Source organism: Heliangelus exortis, chromosome 4 (assembly GCF_036169615.1).
Source record: "Heliangelus exortis chromosome 4, bHelExo1.hap1, whole genome shotgun sequence".
In the NCBI taxonomy this organism is placed as follows: Eukaryota; Metazoa; Chordata; class Aves; order Apodiformes; family Trochilidae; genus Heliangelus; species Heliangelus exortis.
Window position 1 is genome coordinate 16238689 of NC_092425.1, and position 22758 is coordinate 16261446.

The 22758-nt window shown below is 37.4% G+C and overlaps 1 protein-coding gene across 8 annotated transcripts in view; it reads left to right on the forward strand.

Moving 5' to 3' along the window:
- Positions 1-22758, forward strand: part of CLCN3 (chloride voltage-gated channel 3) — a 67080-nt gene that overhangs the window by 18479 nt on the left and 25843 nt on the right. Inside the window, exon 1 of one of the 8 annotated variants that reach the window (XM_071743165.1) lies at positions 9608-9883. The exons of 6 other annotated variants lie outside the window; for them this stretch is intronic. In XM_071743165.1, coding sequence (XP_071599266.1) covers positions 9802-9883 — 82 coding nt within the window. In that variant the 5' untranslated portion in view covers positions 9608-9801. Of the gene's footprint in view, positions 1-9607; positions 9884-22758 lie in introns of those variants that run through there. One more of the 8 variants, XM_071743163.1, reaches the window with a different exon arrangement.

Here is a 22758-nt window from a genome sequence, read left to right on the forward strand (position 1 = left end):
AGAGTATGCCAACAGGTCATGGTGCAAAACACTGCAGCTCTCCTAAACTGTCCTTACCCATGAGCTGGAGTCCTTTGCCTAGTGAGAGATAAAAACAGTCCATTTTCAGTGTCCTTTATACCAACATTAAAAATGGTTGGTATATTAGTGAACTAATATTATGGCATTTGAGGAGCAGAATGTAGTTTTCAGCAAGTCCAGGTGGTTCTATATAATTAAGAAATTTGTACCACATCAGAGGTTAACTGTTCAAGCAAGTTAAAGACAAGACAATTAATTTTTCCAACACATGAATGTCCTTTCACATGTATGCTTGTTTCTATTCAACTATCACAATTTGTAAAGAAAAGAATGGAAAGAAAAGATTAAACTAACATAAATAATTGCAAAAAGGACTTAAGTTCCAGTTATATTCTTTACGCATGGAAATAGCATTAACATATCATTCCTATTGTCCACAGTTGATATGAAGAAGGGTCTTCAAGGTCATTTTGCACCATTGACATTCTTTGTTTTCCATGCGTGTGTTATAAGACTGACATGACTGGAGTCATGACAGTTTGCTGTATCTCCTTCCTAAAACTACATATAACCTATTTTCCAAGTTAGCAATATTTTCATTAAAGGACTCATTGTTCTTTTCAAGTAAGGAATATATTTGCTCTCAAAAGATGCCATACAAATCAAAGCAAGGCATCACATGACAAAAGGGCAAGCATGAAGCACAGCTGGTTTATTTTGAATCGTTTTAAATTGTTGGTAAATGGTTATCATGTACCTTTTTTTCTCTTATATTGTAGTTAGAGCGACACATGTTACTCCTGTACTTCATACTACAAAGGCAGCTGAACACAGGGCTTCTGACAGAACTATTTTTTCTTTTACTTTTTTTATTTGTAATGCATGAAGTTAATTTTGTCCATCTGTCTGGGGTACAGGTTTTTATGCATTATGTTTACATGGATATCTGGACTAGTGGAAAACAAAGGGAAAAAAATCAATATGAGAGTCTTATTACTTTAATTATTGGATGTCTTTGAATGAGTGAGATGCAGGTTTTGGAAATGTGTTTTTCCTGTTTATACTGATAGTGACTTTCCAGACAGCTGATCTGTTTTTTTAAACAATTATTGTCCAACATGAAAATTCACTTGATACCGTTTCAGTTGAACAACCTGTAATGGTGTTACAGTGTCAGTCTGGGCCTTCAGACTAATTGGATCATTGTGGTATTAGACCCTCTGAGGGACAGAAATTGTGGCAGTGTGTATGTACAGTTTTAGTAACCAATTAGTTTATTATTCTCTTAAATATTTAAAACCATATATTGACCATGTCAATTTTTGAAGACTTGTTTATAGGATATATGAATTGTGTTGGGTTTAGAACTTAACCTTACCAACAGTCCTTGAATGGTCTACCAGTCTTTCCTGCCAAACTGGTATTTACAAAATCAGGTTTCATCTTCCAAAACACACAATCATATGCATTTCCAGTTTAATTCTCTGAAGGAAGATGAATCGTTATACCAGTCGTTAATTCTTTTCATCCTTCTATTATTAAATGATCTTGTTGGTTTCCTTCTGTAGCTCTGCTGAGGTGCTTTAAGTACACTGGCTTTGTTAACAGATGCTGCTGAGGCAGTTATTACTGACTTGACAACCTGGTGTAGTGTTATCATAAGTATGTCCTTCTCCCAGGCATGCTGCATGAACTATGTAAGATGAAGGAATAAAAGCAGAGGAAATGCATCATAAATGTAGGTACGTAGGAAGTGTGAGAGTCTGAAGAATACAATAAAATAATTAAGTCTAATATGATCATAAAGTTTTTAGGTACTAAATAAACAATTTTCACTAGAGCTTTAACATTTCATTTATTCATTTTACCTTTGATTTTGGCTCTCAAGTCAGCCAAAGGAGGCAGATATGATTATAACAAAGTTGCTGTCAGGCTACATTCTTGCTTTCTACCTTTGAGAGTATTCTTGTTTACTAGGTAATAAATACATTTTAAAGTGAAGGTTTTTCACCTGTGTGGATTAAACAAATGTTTTTCTGGTAGAGGTTATCATGGTGTCACTGAAACACAATAGTAGCTTTACTGGATCAACCCTGCAATACATCTAGGTCAGCATCCTGTCTCTGACATGAGTCAAAAGTCAGTGTTTAAGGAAGAGTAAGAACAAAGTAAGTAATAGTTCATCTCAATACTTCCTTATACAAGCAGTTCAGCAGTTTGTTTGGCTAAGGGTTCTTTCAACTGAGTGGGGGTTTTTAGAGTTCTATTCCTTGTTGGTGGATTTTTCTTCCACTTCCAGTTCTTTAGCACCCACACCATCTTTTGGCAAGCTGTAACAGCTAAACTATATTTTATCTGAAGAACCACCTTCTTTGCTTGGCATTGAACCTAAATCCAGATGAAAATACTGCTGAGAACAGCAAACCAGAGTTTTGTCTAGGCTGCCACTGGCCTATGTGTTTTTCCCAGCATAAGTCCTTATGCTCCTTTTTGTTCTGTTGTTGATAGTTGCAGCTGGGAAAAATTTTTCTGATCATACCTAGGGTTTTTAGGGGGTACTATTAGCTTATTGAAATGAACTGTTGTTTATACAAAAAAGTTTGAAATGAAACTAGAACAGGGTGAGCTGAAAATAGGATGACTTCATTGTCATGCCCAATACATGTACCCTGATAAGTCTTATCATGCATTTTCCACATGAATAGCATAATGTTATCAGTGTGAAAGGTGGTGGTCCCTATCCCACTCCCAAGAGGAGAGATGAAAGAATCATGGATTACACATGGATTACAAAGTTACTGAAAGAACTGCATCAGAGCGGTGACTTAATTACAGCAAATCGGTGAGCAGGTGTATTTATTGATCACTAGTGTTAAGTATAAAACTGTTTATAGCTTATAAATTGTTACACCTGTATATGATATACAGTAACTAAAACATTTGTTGTCCTTGCCCTTGTTGTTTTAGTTGTCTGGATCCTGTAAAACAATGACTATCTTAAGACCCCATTTATTAGAGCAGGTGGTGAAATTTGGTTTCCATTGCTACTTATTTCTTTCCCTCCTCGGTTTATCTGTTTTCCAGGTTAAGGACTTCTGGTTTGCTTAGTTGGATACTACAGCTATCCCATGCTTTGGATCCTTTTTAGTGCCCCCTTCTGAACCTTTTCCAGTATCTGTAACTTATGGGGAGGATCGGGACTTCATGCAGCATTTGGAATATGAGCATGTCATAGAAATAGAGTAGCACTCTGTCCTCTGCTGAGTATTGAGCTCATAGTTTCATGGAATCCAAATATGCCTGGCATAATGTAGTATTATGTATTAACAATATAGAAGGTTGCTGTTGACACTGTGTTCACATCTTATGTGTGTGTGGATAATATTACATATTTTTGAAGACAGAAAATTAGCTTAATGTATATGGCATGCCTGTGGAGGAGTACATGTTGTGTGCAGGGGATAAAATTACAGCACTACTTTGAACAATAATTTGGAAATAACAGCTGACACTAAACGGTAAAAAAGAATAAGGACAATCTAGTAGATAAAACCAATTTCCTTATATGCATTCAGGAAAAAGGAAAACCAGAATAATTTTGGTAGCAAAATTTTGGCTGGTCCCAGAAAAAGCAGAAGTAGACTTTAGAAAAGCTGCTAAATAAACAAGGATTGCTTTCTGCTAAGAATGTGATGTATTCTTTTGATGAGTTCTAACTACAGTTTTAGCAGATTAGAGTGTGAAGAAAGGACATGTATGCAAGGTTGAAAATGCAGCAGGACTGACTTTCTTAATAAAAGCCCACCCTGTAAAGGAAAAGAAGAGAAAAAAGATAGAAAGGAGTTTAGAGGCTATTAGAGAATCAGAGAAAGCAACTTGTTCATATAAAACAGCTAGATTTTTTTCCCAAGTCCCCCCTGCACGATTGGTACATAAACAGCAGAAGTTTTTAATATCAGTTTAAAGCTGACCAATTTAAAAAAAACAAAGAAAAAACCCTACATCTCTGACCTGATAGCTATATGTAGTCTGATCTCAAAGATTTTCTTCCAGCATCACTGGTGTAAGTGGGGGGTTTTCAGTTTATTTTTGTGTTAAGCACTAACGTTGCATCATGATTTCTTTATTTCCCTTTTTTCTATTTCCTTCTTCTCCTACCCCGAAGTTTTGCATAGCAGTGGGAAGTGTTTTTATTGGTAATTCACTGATTTAAAGTGAAGGTTCAGCTACCCTGGGGTGAGTCCATCTCAGAACTGATTATGCAAAATGCTTGCGGCTATGTGACCTGTTCTACTGCATTCTGTTTGCTGCTTGGGTTTAACTTCAATTACCATCTTCCGTAGAAGCACCACTGGAAGCTATAGGATGCTGTAGAAGCATAATTCAAGAACCTGCAGTTGGCCAATGAAGGAGGAAGCTCACTAGGCTAGATTCTGGAATGAAGTGTTCTCTGCTGTGTGAAATGTTTGTGAGCAAAATTAAGTATCTAATTTGTGGGAAACAAATGACTATGAAAAAAGCCTGTGTTAGGAAGCTATTTTTGTTCTGTATAATAAAATGCAAATAGAAAAAATCTTACTTCTTATTACTCCTAAGCACACTCCTCTGGATTTTTCTTACTCTTTTTTAAACCCTGTCTTCCTTGAACTACTCAATAACATGTGTTATAATTTTGTTTTCTTCTGCTTTTACATTATATTTGGTCTAAATTTTTTCCTGTCATTGTTTGTTTCCCTCATCGAGGCTTTTGATGGTGACAATGGAAACAGCTTAATGGAGTCTTTTGTATGTAGCTTGAGCTGGGAGCCTTTTACTAACACCATTGCAATCAAGCAGAGTTCTGTGTAATGCTAATGAAGAATGAAGTTAAAAATATTTTTATTTTACTGTGTATTAATTTGAAGCTATGTATAACTGAACTTTTTTCTCTTCCTCTTTTTTTTGTTGTTTTTGTTTTATGGTTGGGGTTTTTTTGTTTGGTTGGGGTTTTTTTGTGGTTTTTTTTTTCCTTTTTGTTTTGTTTATTGTTGGGGTTTTTTTCTGTGTTGTTGTTGTTGTTGTTTTGGTTTGGATTTTATGTTTGGGTACGAGAAGTGGGAGAAGGGTGTTTGTCCTTTTAATGTTCCCACTACTGGCTCTGTACCAGATAAGAAAGTTGTATAATTTTATGCAGAATGAACAAAGCCAGACTGAAGGGACTGCAAGATTAGTAAACTGAGACAAGTTAAGTTTGAGAAGTCAAGCTGATAGAGGAATTATACCTGGGTTTAATTTGGCAACGAAGTAAGGGAACTGAGAGAAGGGTAAATGAAGCAAGAAATTGGAAAAAAGTCAGGAGATGAATAAAGTTGAAAAAAAGGAATGGAAGGAAATGAGACACAGTAGGTACCCAGTTGTAAATAGATGCTTTCATGCCCAACTTTCAACTAACAGTACACGAGTTAAACTTTTTCAGAATGGTTGGAGATGGTAGCTGTTTTGAGGAGTGCCCTATTATGTTTCATTTTTCAAGACAACATTATTCTAGCTCTGGTGAAAGAGAAGCTTTAGTTTTGGATAATAGAAATAAAAAACTTTAAGAGTCACCAAAATCTTTTGCATCAGTCATACTCTGACTTTTTAATACAAAATAGTGGAATAGTGCTTCAGAATTAAGGCCCTCTCTTCAACCTTGGGTGAGCAGGCTGTCATACCTCTTGGATACTCCACTTCTTTTCATTGGCCATAATCTATCACTTCAAAACACCCTCGCTGGGTGCATCAGATTTGCCTAACCTCTAACCTATTCTTATATTTTTAGATACTTTATTTTGAATGTGGTTTTTTTCTCTCCCCAGTAAATATGAAATATAAACTGTGGAAGAAGGATTAAGGTGTGGGGTTTTTTGTTTTCATTCTTGGTATGCCTTAAAGGTGGGTCACCCATATACATTGTGATACTCCTAGAACAATGGATTAAAAGCCTCTAGATATATCTAAGGGTGGTTAACTACAGTGAGTGCCTGTTGAAAACAGTGGAGCACTCAGGTGTGTGAAATACTTGGGCATGGAGGATTTCTGAGGTTGAGGCCTTAGTCTATAATTGTTGTGATTAAACCTTGAAAGCAAACAGCTTTACAAGCCAGCTGTTTACGTATGAGCTGTTGTGTACTAAATTAGCCATTTTGAGGGGCTGTCAGTCATTGAAAAGAAGGTTACTGTAAAACTGAGCTTAGGCCTTACAAATGTTCGTGATGTTATGTACTCCATAATACCTGGATCTCCTACTTGACTAGAGGCACCATTTCACTCACTACAGTTTTGGAATTGCTGAATTTCACAACAGAAATAAGTGTTCTAGTCTTTTGAATATAAAATTATCAGAACGTTAAAATCAGACACTATTTCAGACTAAGTAGAAAAAAAGTAATTTGGAAAGGTGAAAATGTAAAGACTCTTAGATATTTAAAAAAAATGACTGGCTTAAGTAGGTCAGAGTAGCATGCCTCTCTCTTGCTTAAAACAAACAAACACAAAAAACCAAACAAAAACCAAACCAACTGCAAAACAAAAACCCGAACCACCACTGAAACAAAACCCTTTCCATTTTATTATAGGAAGGGGAATGCATTCACTAGTCCGGTTATGAACAACAAGAACACACGCTGCTGGTAACTGAGAAGGGAAAATGACTGCCCTGCTTTTTAAGACTAGACAAAGAAATATTTGGCAGCCAGTTGATAAGAAATGAACTTGGAAGAGCAGTTACAATGTAATACTAGATAGGCTCTTGAAAATTTCTGTAGCAAATGTGAAGCTGTATCTGGTTTATGCTGCAAACTTGTCATTATTTTCACTCCTATCTAAAGTTTATCAGATGTGCCTTCCAACTAGTTACACCCTTTATCTTTACCAGCCCAGACTGAATTTTGGACTTGTGTAGAAATTTTACATGTTCCTTAGTCCAGTGAACAAGTTTGGGCCAACAAGGTAGTAATTTTATTTTTATTTTTTTTTTGTATTGACCAATTTCTATTATCAGTTCAAAGACATTCCAGCTCTGTGGTAACCACATCAGACTCTTAAACTAGTGGTGATCTTTCAGATCATACTAATACAAGTCCTATATATCCTTTATTTCATATTCTTCCAAATATGTAGTTGACTTTATGGTATTCTATAATTGGCATACTAAATGTACTAACCATTCTGTAATAATTCTTCAGGTTACAAAAACTGGTGCTGTATTTCTTTCTGCTGTGAAAGAACCTTATCCAGAGCCTTACAATAATGTTACAGACTCTCTCCAGGTGCTGTTCATATAAGGAAATAAGAATGCTTGGGGCTTTCTGTTGTACTTCTTCTTAAATGAAAATAATGTGGATAATAATAGCCAAAAATAAATGTTGAAAATACATAATGGTTCTGGGAGTCACATCAATTTTGGATAGTCAAGACTTTAAAGAATCAGTTTCTCATGTTGAAAGGTGAATGTTACTCTAGGAGGCCAATGTTCAGAAACCATTTTCTTGTGTGTGTGTAGATCACGGCAAATGGAGATGTCTCCCTAAATCAGTGGAAGACACCATTATTTTAGAGCTGAGTATCTGTGGCTCAAGGGTTTTCTTTTGCTTGGAGATAAGATAGTGTTAAAGGTTTTAAAATGTTTTGCTATATGCTCATATTTTTCTTTCTTCCTTCATTCTCACTAGTTTTCCATTTATAGAGATGCCAGTGTTTTCTGAACATTTGTATTGGAGCCATACTGTTACGTTTTAATATATGACAGGTCTGTGAGGTAAATCCAATATTTCTTCACGTCCCACTCTGTGCTCGAAAAGATTATTGACAGTATTCAGCTTGTAACATTGGCATTGGCTTAGAAAATAATTAGCTTCATTAAGAATATACTTGGAAAATTATTTAAGAAACTAATGCATTTGAAAACTAAAGTAGTTGTCTGTCACAGTGATGATAAGACATACATAATAAAATTGACTCTTTGTGTCCTCTGTTAATGAAACTTCTGCTGCTGCTTGTCTTTGGTGCTGCGGGCATGCAGTAATTTCAACTTTGCCAAGCAAGAACAGCCTCAGTAATTTCACTGGAACCCATCAGTTATATCAATCATATATTTGTCTGTATACACACATGTGCAAGGTAACACTAAAGCATTACACTGAGGTAGTATGTGTAATGACTTCCACATGAATTTTTATTTTTTGAGAGCACTTTTTTCCTTTTATGTAATTGGTCAGAAGTGGATCTCTGCAGCTTAAGCAATGGTGTAGTTAATGTATGACATGTTTTACTGAAGCAGGGCACTTAATCTGAGAATAATAGCTCAGGAAACAATAGCTTTGTATTACCTACTGGAGGGGAAAAAAAAGGAAAAACATGCACATCTTAGATAAGTGTTTCAGTACAACTAAACTATGGAAATGTAATGGAAAACAGTTTCTAATCATTAAGACAGGACCAGCAAGAGGTCATACAGGAAACATAAATTAATATATGATTAATATATAACAATATCAGTTTCAAATGCAAACAATTATGCAGTCATTTTAAGCTTTCCTGTCTTTAGATGTTGCTTATTTCAAGTGCTTGGGTTTTGCCAAAACTGTAGCAATGATGATGCATCATGAATGAACGCCTTGCTTCGCATTCATGTGTGTTGTTGTCTGTTTTGAGCCTGGGAATTTTGTGGGCATTTTGTCAATGTGTAACGTATTGCAAGCTCAAGTATTGAATGGTGTTAATTACATTTGCTTTTTTTTCCCCCAGAGCTTTTTAATATGAATATGGATATTATGTGGTATTATGGATATTATACCAGAATAGTCCTCACAAAAAAATTGGAGACACCAGACCATTTTAGTTGGATGTTTAATTAAGTCTTGCTTTAATATTTTTTTATTACATATGTTCAAATCTGACGTTCATTTCTGTAGAATTGGAAGTTCTACAACATGACTGGGGTGTGGAGTGGAACGTGGGATAAGCTAAACCCGTGAAGCAGAGCGCTTGGCTTCTGGAAGGTTACACTGTTCTTCGGTAGTAATCACTTTCATGTTTGAAAAGAGTAAATAAAATCACTGGCGGACAGGCTGCCCCTCAGTGGTAACACATTAATTTTTATTTTTCTTTTAATGTCCATTCCAAAGAAAAGGTAACGGTAGCTGTTCAAAAAGTCTCTGCTAGTGTGGCTTTGGGAGGGCTAACAAAGTAAGTTTGAGTATTTTTCTTGTCTTCAATTTAATACGCTGAGATGCAGGTTTGCCCCGCACCCGCCGGTCACTTCCCGAAATGTCTCGGGGTTTGGAGAGCTGCAGGGGTGCAAGTGAGGGTGTTCCCGCCGCTGGTGTGGCTGTCCCCGTCACCATTCCCTTCGGTGCTTGAGCCGTAGGAAGGGAGAGAGTCTGGAACCCTATGCGCCCGGGCGGGTTGTGCCTCTTCTCCCTTAAGTTGAGACTGGCTCTTTTCTCCTCCCCGCCAGCAGTATAATACGTGGCTTCGTTTTCCTGTGTAGGGGAAGTTCCCCCCCTCCCCCCGCCCTTCTCGTCCCGGGGCTGCTGACCGCACGGGGGCGGGAGGCGTGGGGCGCAGGTAGCGGGGCCGCGCCCGGAGCCCGCCCCGCGCTGACATCAGCGTCGGGGTAGAGCCCCAGCTCCTGCGCGGAGGCGGCGGCGAGCAGGCCGGATCCGGGTCTAACATGGCAGCGGCCCCCGCGGCCGCCCTTGCATAAGCAATGCCGCGGCCCTCCTGAGCCGGCAGACGGGCCTCGGGTTCGTCGCAGCCATGGATGTCTCTTCGGATCCCTATCTGCCCTACGATGGCGGGGGAGGGGACAGCATTCCGCTCAGGGAGTTGCATAAACGAGGTATGCCGGACTGACGTTTGAGTTACTTGTTTGCATATCTGGATGTGAGAGACTTGTGTGCAAATTTGAAGCTGAGGTGTAAAGGCTTATTAGTTACCGCATTGCTTTGTTTACCCAGCCTGATACCTTTTCTAGGAGGGAAATTGAGTTCTGTCTGGTTCCTGTGCTGCTAGTGATTGTTTTCTCTGTGAGCAGATTAGTCCTGCTTCACATCTCGTTGCCTTGTGACTCCATCTTCGATATCTGGCAGTCTTTCCTTTCTCTGTCTCTTTTTTTCTGTGGTGCTTTTTTTTTTTTTTTTTTTCCCATAAAGCCATCTCGTGAAAAAACACAAACCAAACCAAAATCATGATTGTGACTGACTACAATCAAACTGCCAAGAGTTTATTCAGTAGGCTATTTCCATGCCTTTCGATAACTTGAATAGGAACAGTGTTTGTCTAGCTTTGGAATTTCTCTCTGTGCTTTTGGCCTTGACTCTTTGTTAATGTCTTTGATATGTGAAGGGAAAGCTATGCAATTGTAAAATGTAAGTTAAGCTAATATTGATGAGCTCTTTAAGAAGCTGGAGCTTTGTGGTAGGTTCTTTGCACTGTTGCTTGCAAGGAAGGAGACTCTAAAAAGAAAACTGGTGTAAGTCTTCAGGAAAAAAGCCCTCTTTTGAGCTTGCCTTTTGTTTCTAACTGAAAATTTGAAGTAGAATGTGTTCTATAAAGATTTGGCTTTATAGTGAGAAAAGATGCAGTAGCAGTCTGTTAGTTATGCCTTCAAATTCTGAGAATCTAAGTCTTTTTTTCTTAGTTGGATTTGATGGTTACATTTGGATGTTTAAACAGTAAATGTGGTAAGTTCTCACTTTTATTTAAATTGGCTGATCTAAAATTAGAAACTATTTATGGCTGCTGGTGATGGCATTAGAGAGGACAGGCTGAGAATAAACATGATTTACATAATATGACTTTTTCTCTCTGTGTTAATTTATTGTTTTCATCTTTCCTTGTAAACTCTTAATTCTATAAGTAAATTAGGCCATACATTTTTCTGGTCATCTAACATTTTTATCTGTGTTTTAGTAGTTTACATAAAAGGTTATTTGTTGTCTTTATGATACATTTAATGTTTTTCAGCATTTATTAATAATATCAACAAATTCTAATATGGCTTAGGGTATTTTAAAATATGCAAGTTTTTCTCTGCCTGGATTATTATTGTATGGGAGGTGCTGGATAGTTACCTAAGTCAGATTGTAGAATCACTAAGATGAAGTTGAGGATGGTATTTTCTTAGAACATTTGCAAGGTGTGAATTGGAGATCTTACCAATGTATACAAATACCTGAAGGAATGGTGCAAGGAAGACTGAGCCAGGCTCTTTTCAGTGGTGCCCAGTGACAGGACCAGAGCCAACAGGCACAAACTGAAACATGGGAAGTTCCCTTTGAATATCAGGAAAAAAATTTTTGCTGTGAGGGTGACCGAGCAATGGAATAGTTTTTTTTTTTGAGATGTGGTAAAATCTGCTTCCTTGGAGATACTCAAAAGCCATCTGGACATGGTCCTGGGCAACTCGATGTAGTTGGTGCTGCTTGAGCAGATGACCTCCAGAGGTCCCTTTCCAACCTAAGTCATTCTGTGAGTGTAGATTTGTAGGTAGTTTGAAAGATGCAAACAGCCCTATTATTACACTTAAAAACTCTGCAAATTACAGTTAGACATTGAAATTTGATCGTCTGTGTCTTTCTGGAAACTACCAGATTTTACAATAAAAAATGTACACATATGGAATGCAAAACAGTATCTGTCACATTGGAGTATTACGATCACATACACAGTTTTGTAGTACTGTAATGAAAACAGTTTAGGTTCAACTAGGTGTTCCCATTGTGGTGACACTGCTGGGAACCAGCAAGGGAAAGCCCGGTTGTGACTTGTCACCTCTTTGAATTCCATAAGGGCTTGTACTTCCTATATTATTTTTAGCACTGTATTTCAAAACCAGTGTTACTCGTGCTTCTTTGGTTTGCTATAGTGAGTTTAGATTATAAACAAACAACTAACAACAAAACCATAACCTCTTGCAAATCTTAATCTGTCAAGTGCATATGACTCATGAGAAAATTGAGTCTCTAAACCAGTTTGTTTTCCATCAAAATTTGTGGGTATTTCCTATTAATTTGTAATGCCACAGCAATCTGTTATTGTGCTCTAGCTATCAAGTTAAGGCTTAAAGCGCTAACAGACAAAAATCAGAAAAGTAAAGTAAATTCTTGATGTTTCTTTGTTATCTGTGAGTCTAGAAAAGGATATTGCCAAGTTTTTTTTCCCCCTCTCATGTAGGTTTTGGAGCATTGTAATAACAAGCTCAGGGAAAATGGATAAAGATATTTGGAGAAAGCAAGCTTAATTGTTAAAGCCTGTGGAATTTTTCCCTTATTCACGTACTGACAACTCTTCTGTCCTGCAGATTAATGTTCACATCATGCAAAACTGCGTTGTAACATCAAAGCATTTGTTGCACTAATTGACTGCAGTGCTCACTCAAAGTGGCTGTACCTCAGCAAGGATGAATTGGCTGTTTAAATCATTAGGGGTCTTTGAGGTTTAATTAACAGCCTTACAAATGTTCAATGAGATGAAATACTAAGTATGATTATTAATCTTAATACCTTATTATTCCTGAAAGCCTGACAGATTGGTTTGCATTAAGATAATGTTCTCTTTTTCTTCAGTGCAAATGACGCAGTAAAATATCAAACAGATTTTAAAATATGTATTTATTACTTGTGTTTATCTTTTTATCTTGATTATTCATCATTATCTCTTAAAAATAATACAGATATCATTGAATATTTTCTCTCAGGTTCCTTTGACTTTCTCTGTCTTGAGGCTTCTCTTTATATGGTACCAAATGCATCATCCCAGACCTCCTTATGCTCCCTGAGATATGGAAATAAAACTGCAGGAAATCCTTTCTCTGGTAACTAAAAGAGTTAGGAGTACTACTTTTCTCCTCAGAAAGGGTTTTTAAGTCCTTATTTTAGATTGCATGTATCATAAATAATGGACATGTACACTTTTTCATAAGAATTTTTTAAATAATCAACCATATGCTGGTATATGGGTTGTGTAAATAAATTACTTGTGTTGCTCTGTTCTTTGCACTTTAATTTATATTTGCATAATTTTGCTAGCTGGACCTTTTTGAAAATTCCAAATTACTTGCTTGTATCTTGCTTGTCTTCAAGCCATTAACAGACATGCTCACACTCTTTGATGCCCCTTCCCCTCACTTTTTTTTTTTTTTTTTTTTCCTCCACAGAAAACCCCCACTCATTTTACCATTCTTTAAACATTTGAAATCTGAGCAATATCAGTGCATATGTAGTGGCCAGGCTACTGGTAGCAAAACCTGAGCTTCACTGAGCACAGGGATCTTTAACTCCTTTTTATTTGTCACATATGCTTAAGTATATCTTAGATTCTAGGTTTTGGAAGTCCTCAAGCAAAATCAGTGAAATGTTGTACCACTAATAATCTGCGACTGAGTCAGTAGCCAGGAGATGTGAAAATTATGTGTATAAAGAGCAGACCAAATTTACTGATGACAGTTTTAAGTATACCTGAATTTTTCTGAAGCACAAAATAACTCATATTTAATTTCTGGTGCACCATCAACACTGCATGTAGATGCTGCTCCTGTTGCTTAGACTATACTACTAACAGTAACACTGGGGAAACTGCCCCTCTCCAGCTTCACCTGTTAACAAAAGCTATAGGGAAGAGGATATTTTATAGTATCCTAGGAAGAGTTTGAGTCAGGTACATACCGAGCCAGTTCAGATTCTCTTTGAGTTGTAAAAATGTTAACTTTGTATTGTAGGCTGCATTTCTGCATATGGGCCTCTTATGTTTAATTAGTAGGTAAATCAAAAGCCGTTTCAGAGACTGAACTAAAGACCTTCGAAGTAAAGGGTGTGAAAGTTGTGTACATATGCTCAGAGCTAGAGTTTGACCCAGAAATTTTATTGGTAGCAGAGGGATAGGAATAAAATTTATTTTTAGATTACTTATAGGCTTCTGACAGAAAATGTGATGAAAATGATTACAGCCGCCTAACATGGAGGACTCTGAGAAAAGGCATTACTTGGAGAAACTCAATATGGTTATACACTGAATTTTTGTTTTAAGGTTCTTGGTCTAAAAAGAGCTTGAGGATTTTCAATTATGAGTTCGTGTATTTGACTTCGGTGATTAATACAAAGTACGATGAGCTATAACTACAGTTCTTTGGAGGTAGTTTCAGGTTATCTGTCATTATGTGCTGTATGAACTGATAGGTTCATTTTTCCATTTTGGAAATAATTTGGAGATGTACCATTAGCTGAGGTATTAAAAAAGTAGTAATCAAACCAAGATTCTGCCTACTTTGTGCCTGGACATGGCTTAATGGGGATAATGATACTAGCAGAATATATATATATTTGTCTGTTTGTTTGGTGGTGTTTTGTTTTGTTTTTTGGCATCCTATCTTTGCCCTCCAAAACTGTATGAGTAACTGGCTCTTATAAATAGGCATCAGCAGCACTTGGAAATCTAATTATCTAAATTTCTGTTATTCTGACTCTGGTTGCTTTGGCCATTGTTAGATGATGCTAGATTACTTTCCTTTATGTAACTATATATCTTTATTTCTTTTATTTTTCTCATCTTCTTCCTACACTGTTCATCTTCCATTTAAGTTGTAGATTTAGTAATGTGGGGATCTCTACAACTCTTCACTGTCAGATCTGAATTCATAGGATCACAGAATCGTAGAATGGTTTGGAAGGGACTTTACAGCTCATCTAGTTTCTACGCGCCTGCCATGGACAGGCTCATCTCCTGATAGACCAGGATGCTGAAAGCACCACCCAAATTCTTATTAATTACAGGCATTACTGATTAAATGTAGTCCATTTTGACTTTAAGACTACAAGAAAAGGTATTTGTTATAATAAAGTTGGTTTTTTTTTCTGCTGAGAAATCATAGAAACAGAACTGTTTCTTTTACCTACAGTAAAAAGCTGAATCTATTTAGGTTCTTTTTTTAAAATTATTCTCTACAAATTGAACAGTGCTTAACCTCTGCTTTGCCTTAGATTCCTGTGCCTTTGCTGTAGATGAGAGTCTTGAAGTCTTGGTTTAACTTTGAAGTGCTAATGTTCAGCTTTTATTTAACTTCTGCTTTTTAAAAGGTTATTTTTAAGCCCAGAATTCTATTAAATTTTTTTGACAGAAGAAATGGAGAGGAGGGGATTATCACTCAATACTTTGGTAAAGAATTTTATTTCTTCTCCTTGTTCTTCAAATGCCACTCTGAGTCTTCCTGTTTCCCAGCTATCAGATTTTTTCCAGTTAGTGAATATATGTAGTTATGAAATTTTTGTATGCATTTTGATTGTAATGCAGAGACTAAGTTGTGCTTTTAAGCCTTTGATGAAGTTTGGTAGAGCCAACTGAAGAGACAGGCTGGAAGTGCAGTTACATACAAAGAGGGACATACTGCTTGATAACAAAGACTTTGAAACCATTGATCATCAACAGTAGCAAATGATAATGCACTGGCATGGTGTGCTGTTTTTCTGATTGTAAAACTTGAGAATTACTTCCAGACAGAAAAATACAACAGTGGTTAATGACTCTTCTTGAGTGGTTACACATGAATTTAAATAAACTGACGATTGTTTATTGTCTTGTTTTAAATGAAAGCCTCGTATTTTTAGGTCTGAATATGGAGACGGAAGGAAGCACAGGCACTAACATGTATCTCGTGTGTACAAATCTTCTTGTTAAAAGTGTAAATGATCCTTATGGTGTGTCTTGTATTCAAGGGTGCTTCACCGCCGCCATTACCCTTGTCACCTAATACCCAAGGACACACGGGTGAAGCAAAGCCTTGGATTAGTATCTGGCCTCTGTAAAGCTGCAGTCCCTGATGATTTTAGCACTCAGCAGGTTTGCATGATCATGTCAGTGAGAGCTTATTCTTGCCTTTGCTGTAAACTGCTTAGCTTAATTTCCACTCACAGAGGTGCTTTTTTTCTTTTTTCCTCTCCTTTCACGCTGCTTGAAGTATGACAAATGAAACACATTGCAGGCAGAAGGACAGCTGCTGAGGGAAGTACTGTATAGTTGTGCACTATCTAGAGAAAGGGATGTGTGAGCAGCGGCAAACTGGTCTACTCTTGCTGCAAGAGTTTGCAACTATGTGGCTTGTAGAGAAATACCTTTGAGAAATCAGGTCCTGTTACTACTCTCCCATTGACTCAAATTTTGACATTGTTGAGTTCACAACTCTGAAATCTTTTTAAATACAACCACTTTCAGGAGTTCGGAGCTCTGTGGAACTAATATTACTGTATAATATGTGGATATTAATATTTATATAAAAGTTTTGAATTGTTTCCAGCAGGACGTAATTAAAATCTAACAAGACCTCAAGGGAGCATTTATATATTTCAGTATAACTGTTCATGTCAGTTTGTTGCAGTGGAAGGGGGTAAACTTGCTTGTTGTTACCCATCTATTCTCTCAGCTCATGCTCTTGCACTGGCTCTATTTCTTGTCTGATGGCAGAGAAGCTTGATTCCAGGTCTATATAAAGGCTTTTTTTCTTTTTTTGTTAGTTTGGTCTGCTTAGTTGGGTTAGCATGTTTGCTCAGTTTACTCTGCAGTCAGATCCAAGGGTGGCAGAGCTGATCCAAGAGGAATAGTGGGAATGTGTGAGCAAGAGTGGGGGAGAGAAACAGGAGGAGAAAGATCTATTTGGGTGGCAGCAGTCTTTAGTAATCAGCTTGGCTTTATTGTGTAATTGTGTCCTGAGAGAGACGTCTCATTTCATAGAGGGGAGTAAGCTAATATGCACTCAGTTTGAGACAGAACAGCATATTTTGTGATGTGTATTCAGAACATATCTATCATATACTGTGTAGCATATTAGAAAGGGTCTTCCTTATCAGAAATTTATGTTCTCTTGCTAACTCTATTAGCCACTCTTTTGGGTCTCAGTTCTGTACCTTTTACCCTGTGGAGGCTGTAGCTGTATGGATTAATTCTCTAAGTGATATTGGTTGATTGTTCAGAAAATCACATGATAGAGGACCACATAAAAATCTATCATGCATCATTTAGTTACCCATGATGCAGCATTTGTTTTAAATCTTAATGTTTCTCTTCTCATTATTTTTATGAGGAGGGACAGTACACTGCACAAAAGAAAAGAGTTGGGAAGGATTGTTGAACAGATATGCACAAATCAGGAGCATCAAATATGTTGCAAAGCCTCTGTCTTGTGTGAAACTATCTAGATTACTGTGAAGCACTAGCTCCTTAATTTCTTTAACTCAAGATGTGTTAAGTGTACCTTCAGTACTTTTTTTTTCAGTTTCTTTTTTTTCAAGTAAGAGAAACTAGAACTCACTGTCTCTGGTGGAGACAGTGGAGAGGGCACCAAGAAGGGAAAACCCAGGTCTTCTGGCTCTGCATTTCTTCATACCAGGGACAGAATTAGAAGCACCCTGAAGATCTTTATGACCTACTGGGTTCCTTCACTGGCAACTTGTTCCAAGAGATCCATGAAGTGGAGAAAGTAACAGTTTAGCAATGTCGGCAACTCACGTTTTGATTTGTTAGTGTTTTTTAATGTTTTACTTTGAAAAATTTTGAACTGTACCATAGTGAATAGTCAGTAATAGTCTGCTTGTAATCTAAAGCTATTGATTCTTGCTGGCATGATTTATTTCTTTTTAAATGAAATACCTAAAAACTTTCCAGGTGTTTGTCTTTAAAAACATGTGACTTTCATGAGCTATATATTGTTCAAGGGTATTTTAAAACCTGCAAGAAGTCTGCTGAGTTGCAAAATAACAAGGGAGTATAGAGGATCACTACTAGATGAGGTGAGGTAGTGTTTGAAAATGGTGTGGCTCCTGAAAAAATGCTGCGTGTAATCTACATAAATTCACTTTTTTGTCATTGTTAAAAGTAGAAATGGATTAACTACAAGAATATTAGGGTTATAGATTGATTAAAGGAATATTGGAATTAATTGTGTAAATGTTTAAGATTTCTGTGACATGATAACTGCCTGGGGTAAATCACTTAGCGTGAGAAGCTGGAGTGATAATGCTATAGGCTGCAAACTGTAACTAAACTTTAGTTGAACTCTGGTGATTAAACCTTTAACTTTTACTGTGACCACCTGGAACAACATTGAGACTAGATGCAGGTAATAAGATAATTAATCACAATTATTTTATATAATGGTAAGATGGATTGATTGAAACTTAGATTTGAGAAACTGGACTGTTGGAGTATTATCCTGACACAGAGTAACTGGAAGAGAATGAAAGGAAATTGTCGTGACAAAAAGTGATGGATGGTGATTGGAGCCCCTGAGACAGACCCTCAGGTAAAGGAGGGTAGAAGCAATCAGAAAGGGAAGGTGCAATCACCATGGAAGTTAATGGGATGGACGTATGCATGTTGCAACATATGCATGTTGCATGAACAAGCTCATGGTCAGATTGCGAGGCCTCAAAAGGAACAGTTAAGTCAGGAGGTAGCTAGCTCAAGCTGCAATAAACTGACCCTGTGAGGGAAATGAGGCTCCAAACTTTTCTTTATAGTCAGAGGCTAGCCATGCCAAGACTCCTTGCTGAGTTCAGAAAGCAAGGGGGTCCAGTCTGCACATCACATCTTGACAGGCAAATCGTCCCAGACACTTCCATAACAGTTCTGCTTATCATAGTTCCAACATCAATCAGGATTGAAAACTGCTTGTAGGAGGCACATGTACAGAATATAAAGAAAGAGATACTCCTGGCCTCAGAGGGGGACATAAGGCAAGGAGAAATCTGTAATGTATAAAAGAGCTTGCGCCAGTTTAGTTCTATAATTTATTTGCCTTGCTTTAAGTCAAAAGGGATGAGCTAAGCAAAGCAGGAGGTTGGATCACTGGTGGGAGCTAACAGCTATTCAGTTTAACTTAATGTTCAGAGGGAAATTGAGGAGAGAAGTATGGTAAGGACTGCTTTTTCTGTCAGTCTCTCAAGTGATTTGGATTGTATTTTTTCATTCTCATTAAAACAAAGCCTCCACTTCTTCAGAGTTGAGAGCTTTTTATGGTGTTGGAATCTACTTCTCATATTTCAGTTAGCATTTTTAGTCTGTTTTGCTGTACCTCATTCTCTTGTTTTACTGCTGACCTTAATGCTTATTTAGTTTTTTTCTTTCAAAATTATGTAATATTTGTATTAGCTTTTTTGGGGGGTTGGGAGGGGTTGCCTTTTTGTTTTGTTTTAACAGCTTCACTTGAAATAGATAGCACTACCAGAGCTGATTGCTGAGAAGGGATTGTGTTGAAGGCTTGGAATTACATGAATGGAAGGATAAATAAACTCAGTTGCCTTCCTAGAAGATAGTTCAGGCAAGACCTGCAGTGACTGCATCACCTAAGAGACAAACTCCTTTCTCTGAAGAAGCTTGTTACTTTTATTCTGTAGAAGCTTGCTGCCTGCAAGCTTGTAGTCTGTGATTGCAGCAACTCCCTAGCTGTGTGTTGAGAATGTGGCATTGTTGAAGATGGTAGTGGACAAGAGTGCACTAATAAAGTGATGGAAAAAAATATATATATTTATAATGGAAAATCTATATGAGGATATTTTAACAAAATCTATTGAGTTGAAAATAAATTTAATAACACCTCAGTGAAACTGGCAATCAGTGGTGTGAATTTGCATGATTTTGTGCTGATCATTATTGCCATACCTAGAAGGAGCATTTTACTGTATGAAATGCTAGAAAAGGAAGGGAAGAAAAGAAAGTTTGCAAAAGTGGTATGTATTGGTAAGGGTGTATTTCTCTAAATTCTCCTTTAGAATAGATGAATAGATCATAATACTAACTGTCCTCTCCCACTACTCCCAGACTTGTGCCCTAGATCAGACCATCAGATTTTGTATGGTTATCCTCATCATGGTCTTCTATAGCAGCCTTTCTACCACACACAAATGCAGGGTATCACTGCTGTCTGTTTCTCCCTAGGTACAGCATAATAGCTGTTCAGCTGTATCAGGCATTCACAGCAACTCTATATTCATTAAAAACACCTCTGCATATCTTGTTCTGTTGTCTCCTTCCATCATACAATAGTGATGTGTATTTCAGTATTTGATGTGCAAGCACATGCTGGCAAAGTAGGAACCTGACACAGTTATGCTGAGATGTTTATTGTACACAGCCAGTGACTATTCTTTGTAATCTGACTCCAAGTTCTGCTTGGGATATGGTGCATTCACTGTGCTGCCATCTGTGATAGTTTCTCTGGAGGGGATTCCAATTCAGCACCTTGTGACATGCATAAAATCATCTGTTACTCTTTGTGATATGTTTATAACTCTCAACTCTCCGTTGCCTTGCGTGGTGTAGGATTGCATGTGCCTGTTACTGCTCCTTATATAGCAGAGCATAGAAATACCTCCCCTGGGGCAAAGAGAAGGTTTTGTCCTACAGTCACTCAGGTAATCACACTGAAACTTTGTAGGAGATTAAGAATGAAACTGTGGCTGAATTTATGTCCCCTTACTTTATGAAAGAGGTTAATTCCTTTTGAAAATAACATTTTCTTAAGGTATTTCTTTAGGTAAGCTCTAAAATAATCGTTATAGTGTGGATTTTCTTACTACCTGCCCTTTCAGCTAGCAGACATGTATCTTAGACTTCCTTTCTAATTACAAGAATTGGAAATGTCAAGAGAATTGAATCCCTTATCTTAAAGCAAGGTTTAAGTCACCTCTATCAGCAAATCTGATTTAAATTGTTTTTTGTTAGGCTTTTGTTAATGGTGCATAGGTAATGCTTCTTTACATCTGCCTTAATAGAGACTAGCAGCAGCTTCGGGAAGAGATTTACGGAGCTTAGCTATGGTGAATAGATGAGGGAGTAATTAATATGACACACACTGTGTGAAAAACAGTATGAAGAAAGAGGGCAGCAGAAGTATGAGGGAATGGTATTAACATTGTTGAGCCATGTAATCCATTAGCATTCTTTTTTAATTTAAGATTTTTTTTTACAAGTAGTATTGTAATAGAATTTTTAGCTTTTCTTCATGGAATTTGAATATGTAATCAATAGTAGTTTGTGTATCCTGGAAATTTTAAGTTGCATTTTGTCTTAATAGGATTTCAAAATTTTCTTCAGTCTTGTCCTTCACCAGTAAGAAAATGTCCAAATAAACACTCTTTTATATGGTAGGCACAAACAAGACTTCTCAAGCAATAGGTGGCTAAAACCACTGTGTCCGAGTATAGTGCCAGGTGTCACACTGCTTCTGCTACATCTCAGACTTTACAGACTGAAAGGGTAAAGCCCATTTTACTTATGTATAAATCTAATTATCAGTTGTTGATGTGAGCTAGGGCTGGTGAATTCAGCCTTTGTAGCATTTGTAAGTAGGGCCTTTGAAGACTTTTTTTTCAAGAAACCCCCAACTCAAAACAACCCCCCACCTGTCCAACCATCACAGTGTCGATCCAGTGAAATGAGTTCTGCCTGCTTAAAAACATAGAACTTTTGGCCAACTTGGGTCTACATCTTTAAGAATAGAGATTATTGTGGTACACCATATGCTGTTGGCCAAGTAGTTTTGTTGCCAGTTAAACCAGTGAGAGTAATCCTTCTTTAAATTATTGTCTATATTAACCTCATTATAAATCCTCCTTTTATAGCAATTACTGCTGCAGAAGCAATATGTTTTGGGGGGCAAATATTAGCCATGCTATATGTGGGCAGACATCCAGCAGAAACTTATAATTGGGGCCTGTACATATACCACAGGAACACAAAAAAGCTGAGCTATTACAGAAGGGATGACATTTGAAAGCTTAAATTTTTTTTTTCCTTGATGACTTTGAAGGGTTCTTGGTATGACTCTTGCTATTCTTACTTTGATCACTGAAAGAATTTGGGGATGTTGCTATGTAAGCTGCTTGTAAAGGACCTAGCTGGTGATGACAGATTAACAGAAGGCATTTTCTTTATACAATATTTCCAGCTTTTGATGACTATGGGCTTGTAATGGTTTAGTGCTGGGACACCAGTTAAATGAACGACAGATGCTATTAACCCCTCTCCCCTCCTCTATAGGGAAAAGAGAGAGAATAAATGCAAGAGACATACTGGTTGGAAAATAAACTATACAGCTTTAATGAAACAGTAGTGATGAAAAGGAAAATAATGAAATAAATAAAAATGTATGCAAAAGTGATCTTATGTTCCTCCCCTCTGTCCCCTAGTAATGCTCACATCACCACAAGGGCTGCAGGGCAGCCCTGGAAAGGTCCTGGGCTGGGCTCCTGGGGTCAGAGGCAGGAACATGCAGCTTCAGGGTTGCACAGAATGGGGCGAAGGCTGATGGATGGACAGAGTCCTCCCAGGACACCAGTCATGGGTGGAGAGACACAGTGATCCCTCAAATTTATTCTGAGTGTGATGAGTGTGGGATGGAATTCTCCCTTTGGTCAATTTTGGTCACCTCTTTGGTCCACTCCTCTCTAAAGGTCACAGTTGTGACCTCTTTTCTTCCTTTATGGAGCATAAGGTATCTCTCAGAACCAAGCAGTGGCCTTGGTTCTGCACATCATTCTCTTGCTGTAACTATAAACGTGGAGCGTTATCGGTCTTTGAAGCAGACACTGACTGAGAAACTCGCTGTTAATTTCAGCAATAGCAGCTACTTAAAAGAAACTTAGCTGAAAAAGAATTACAAGAAAGAAAATTAGTTCTGTACTGGCTCAAACCAAGACAAGACTGTTTGGCGAGTTACCTGACATCAAT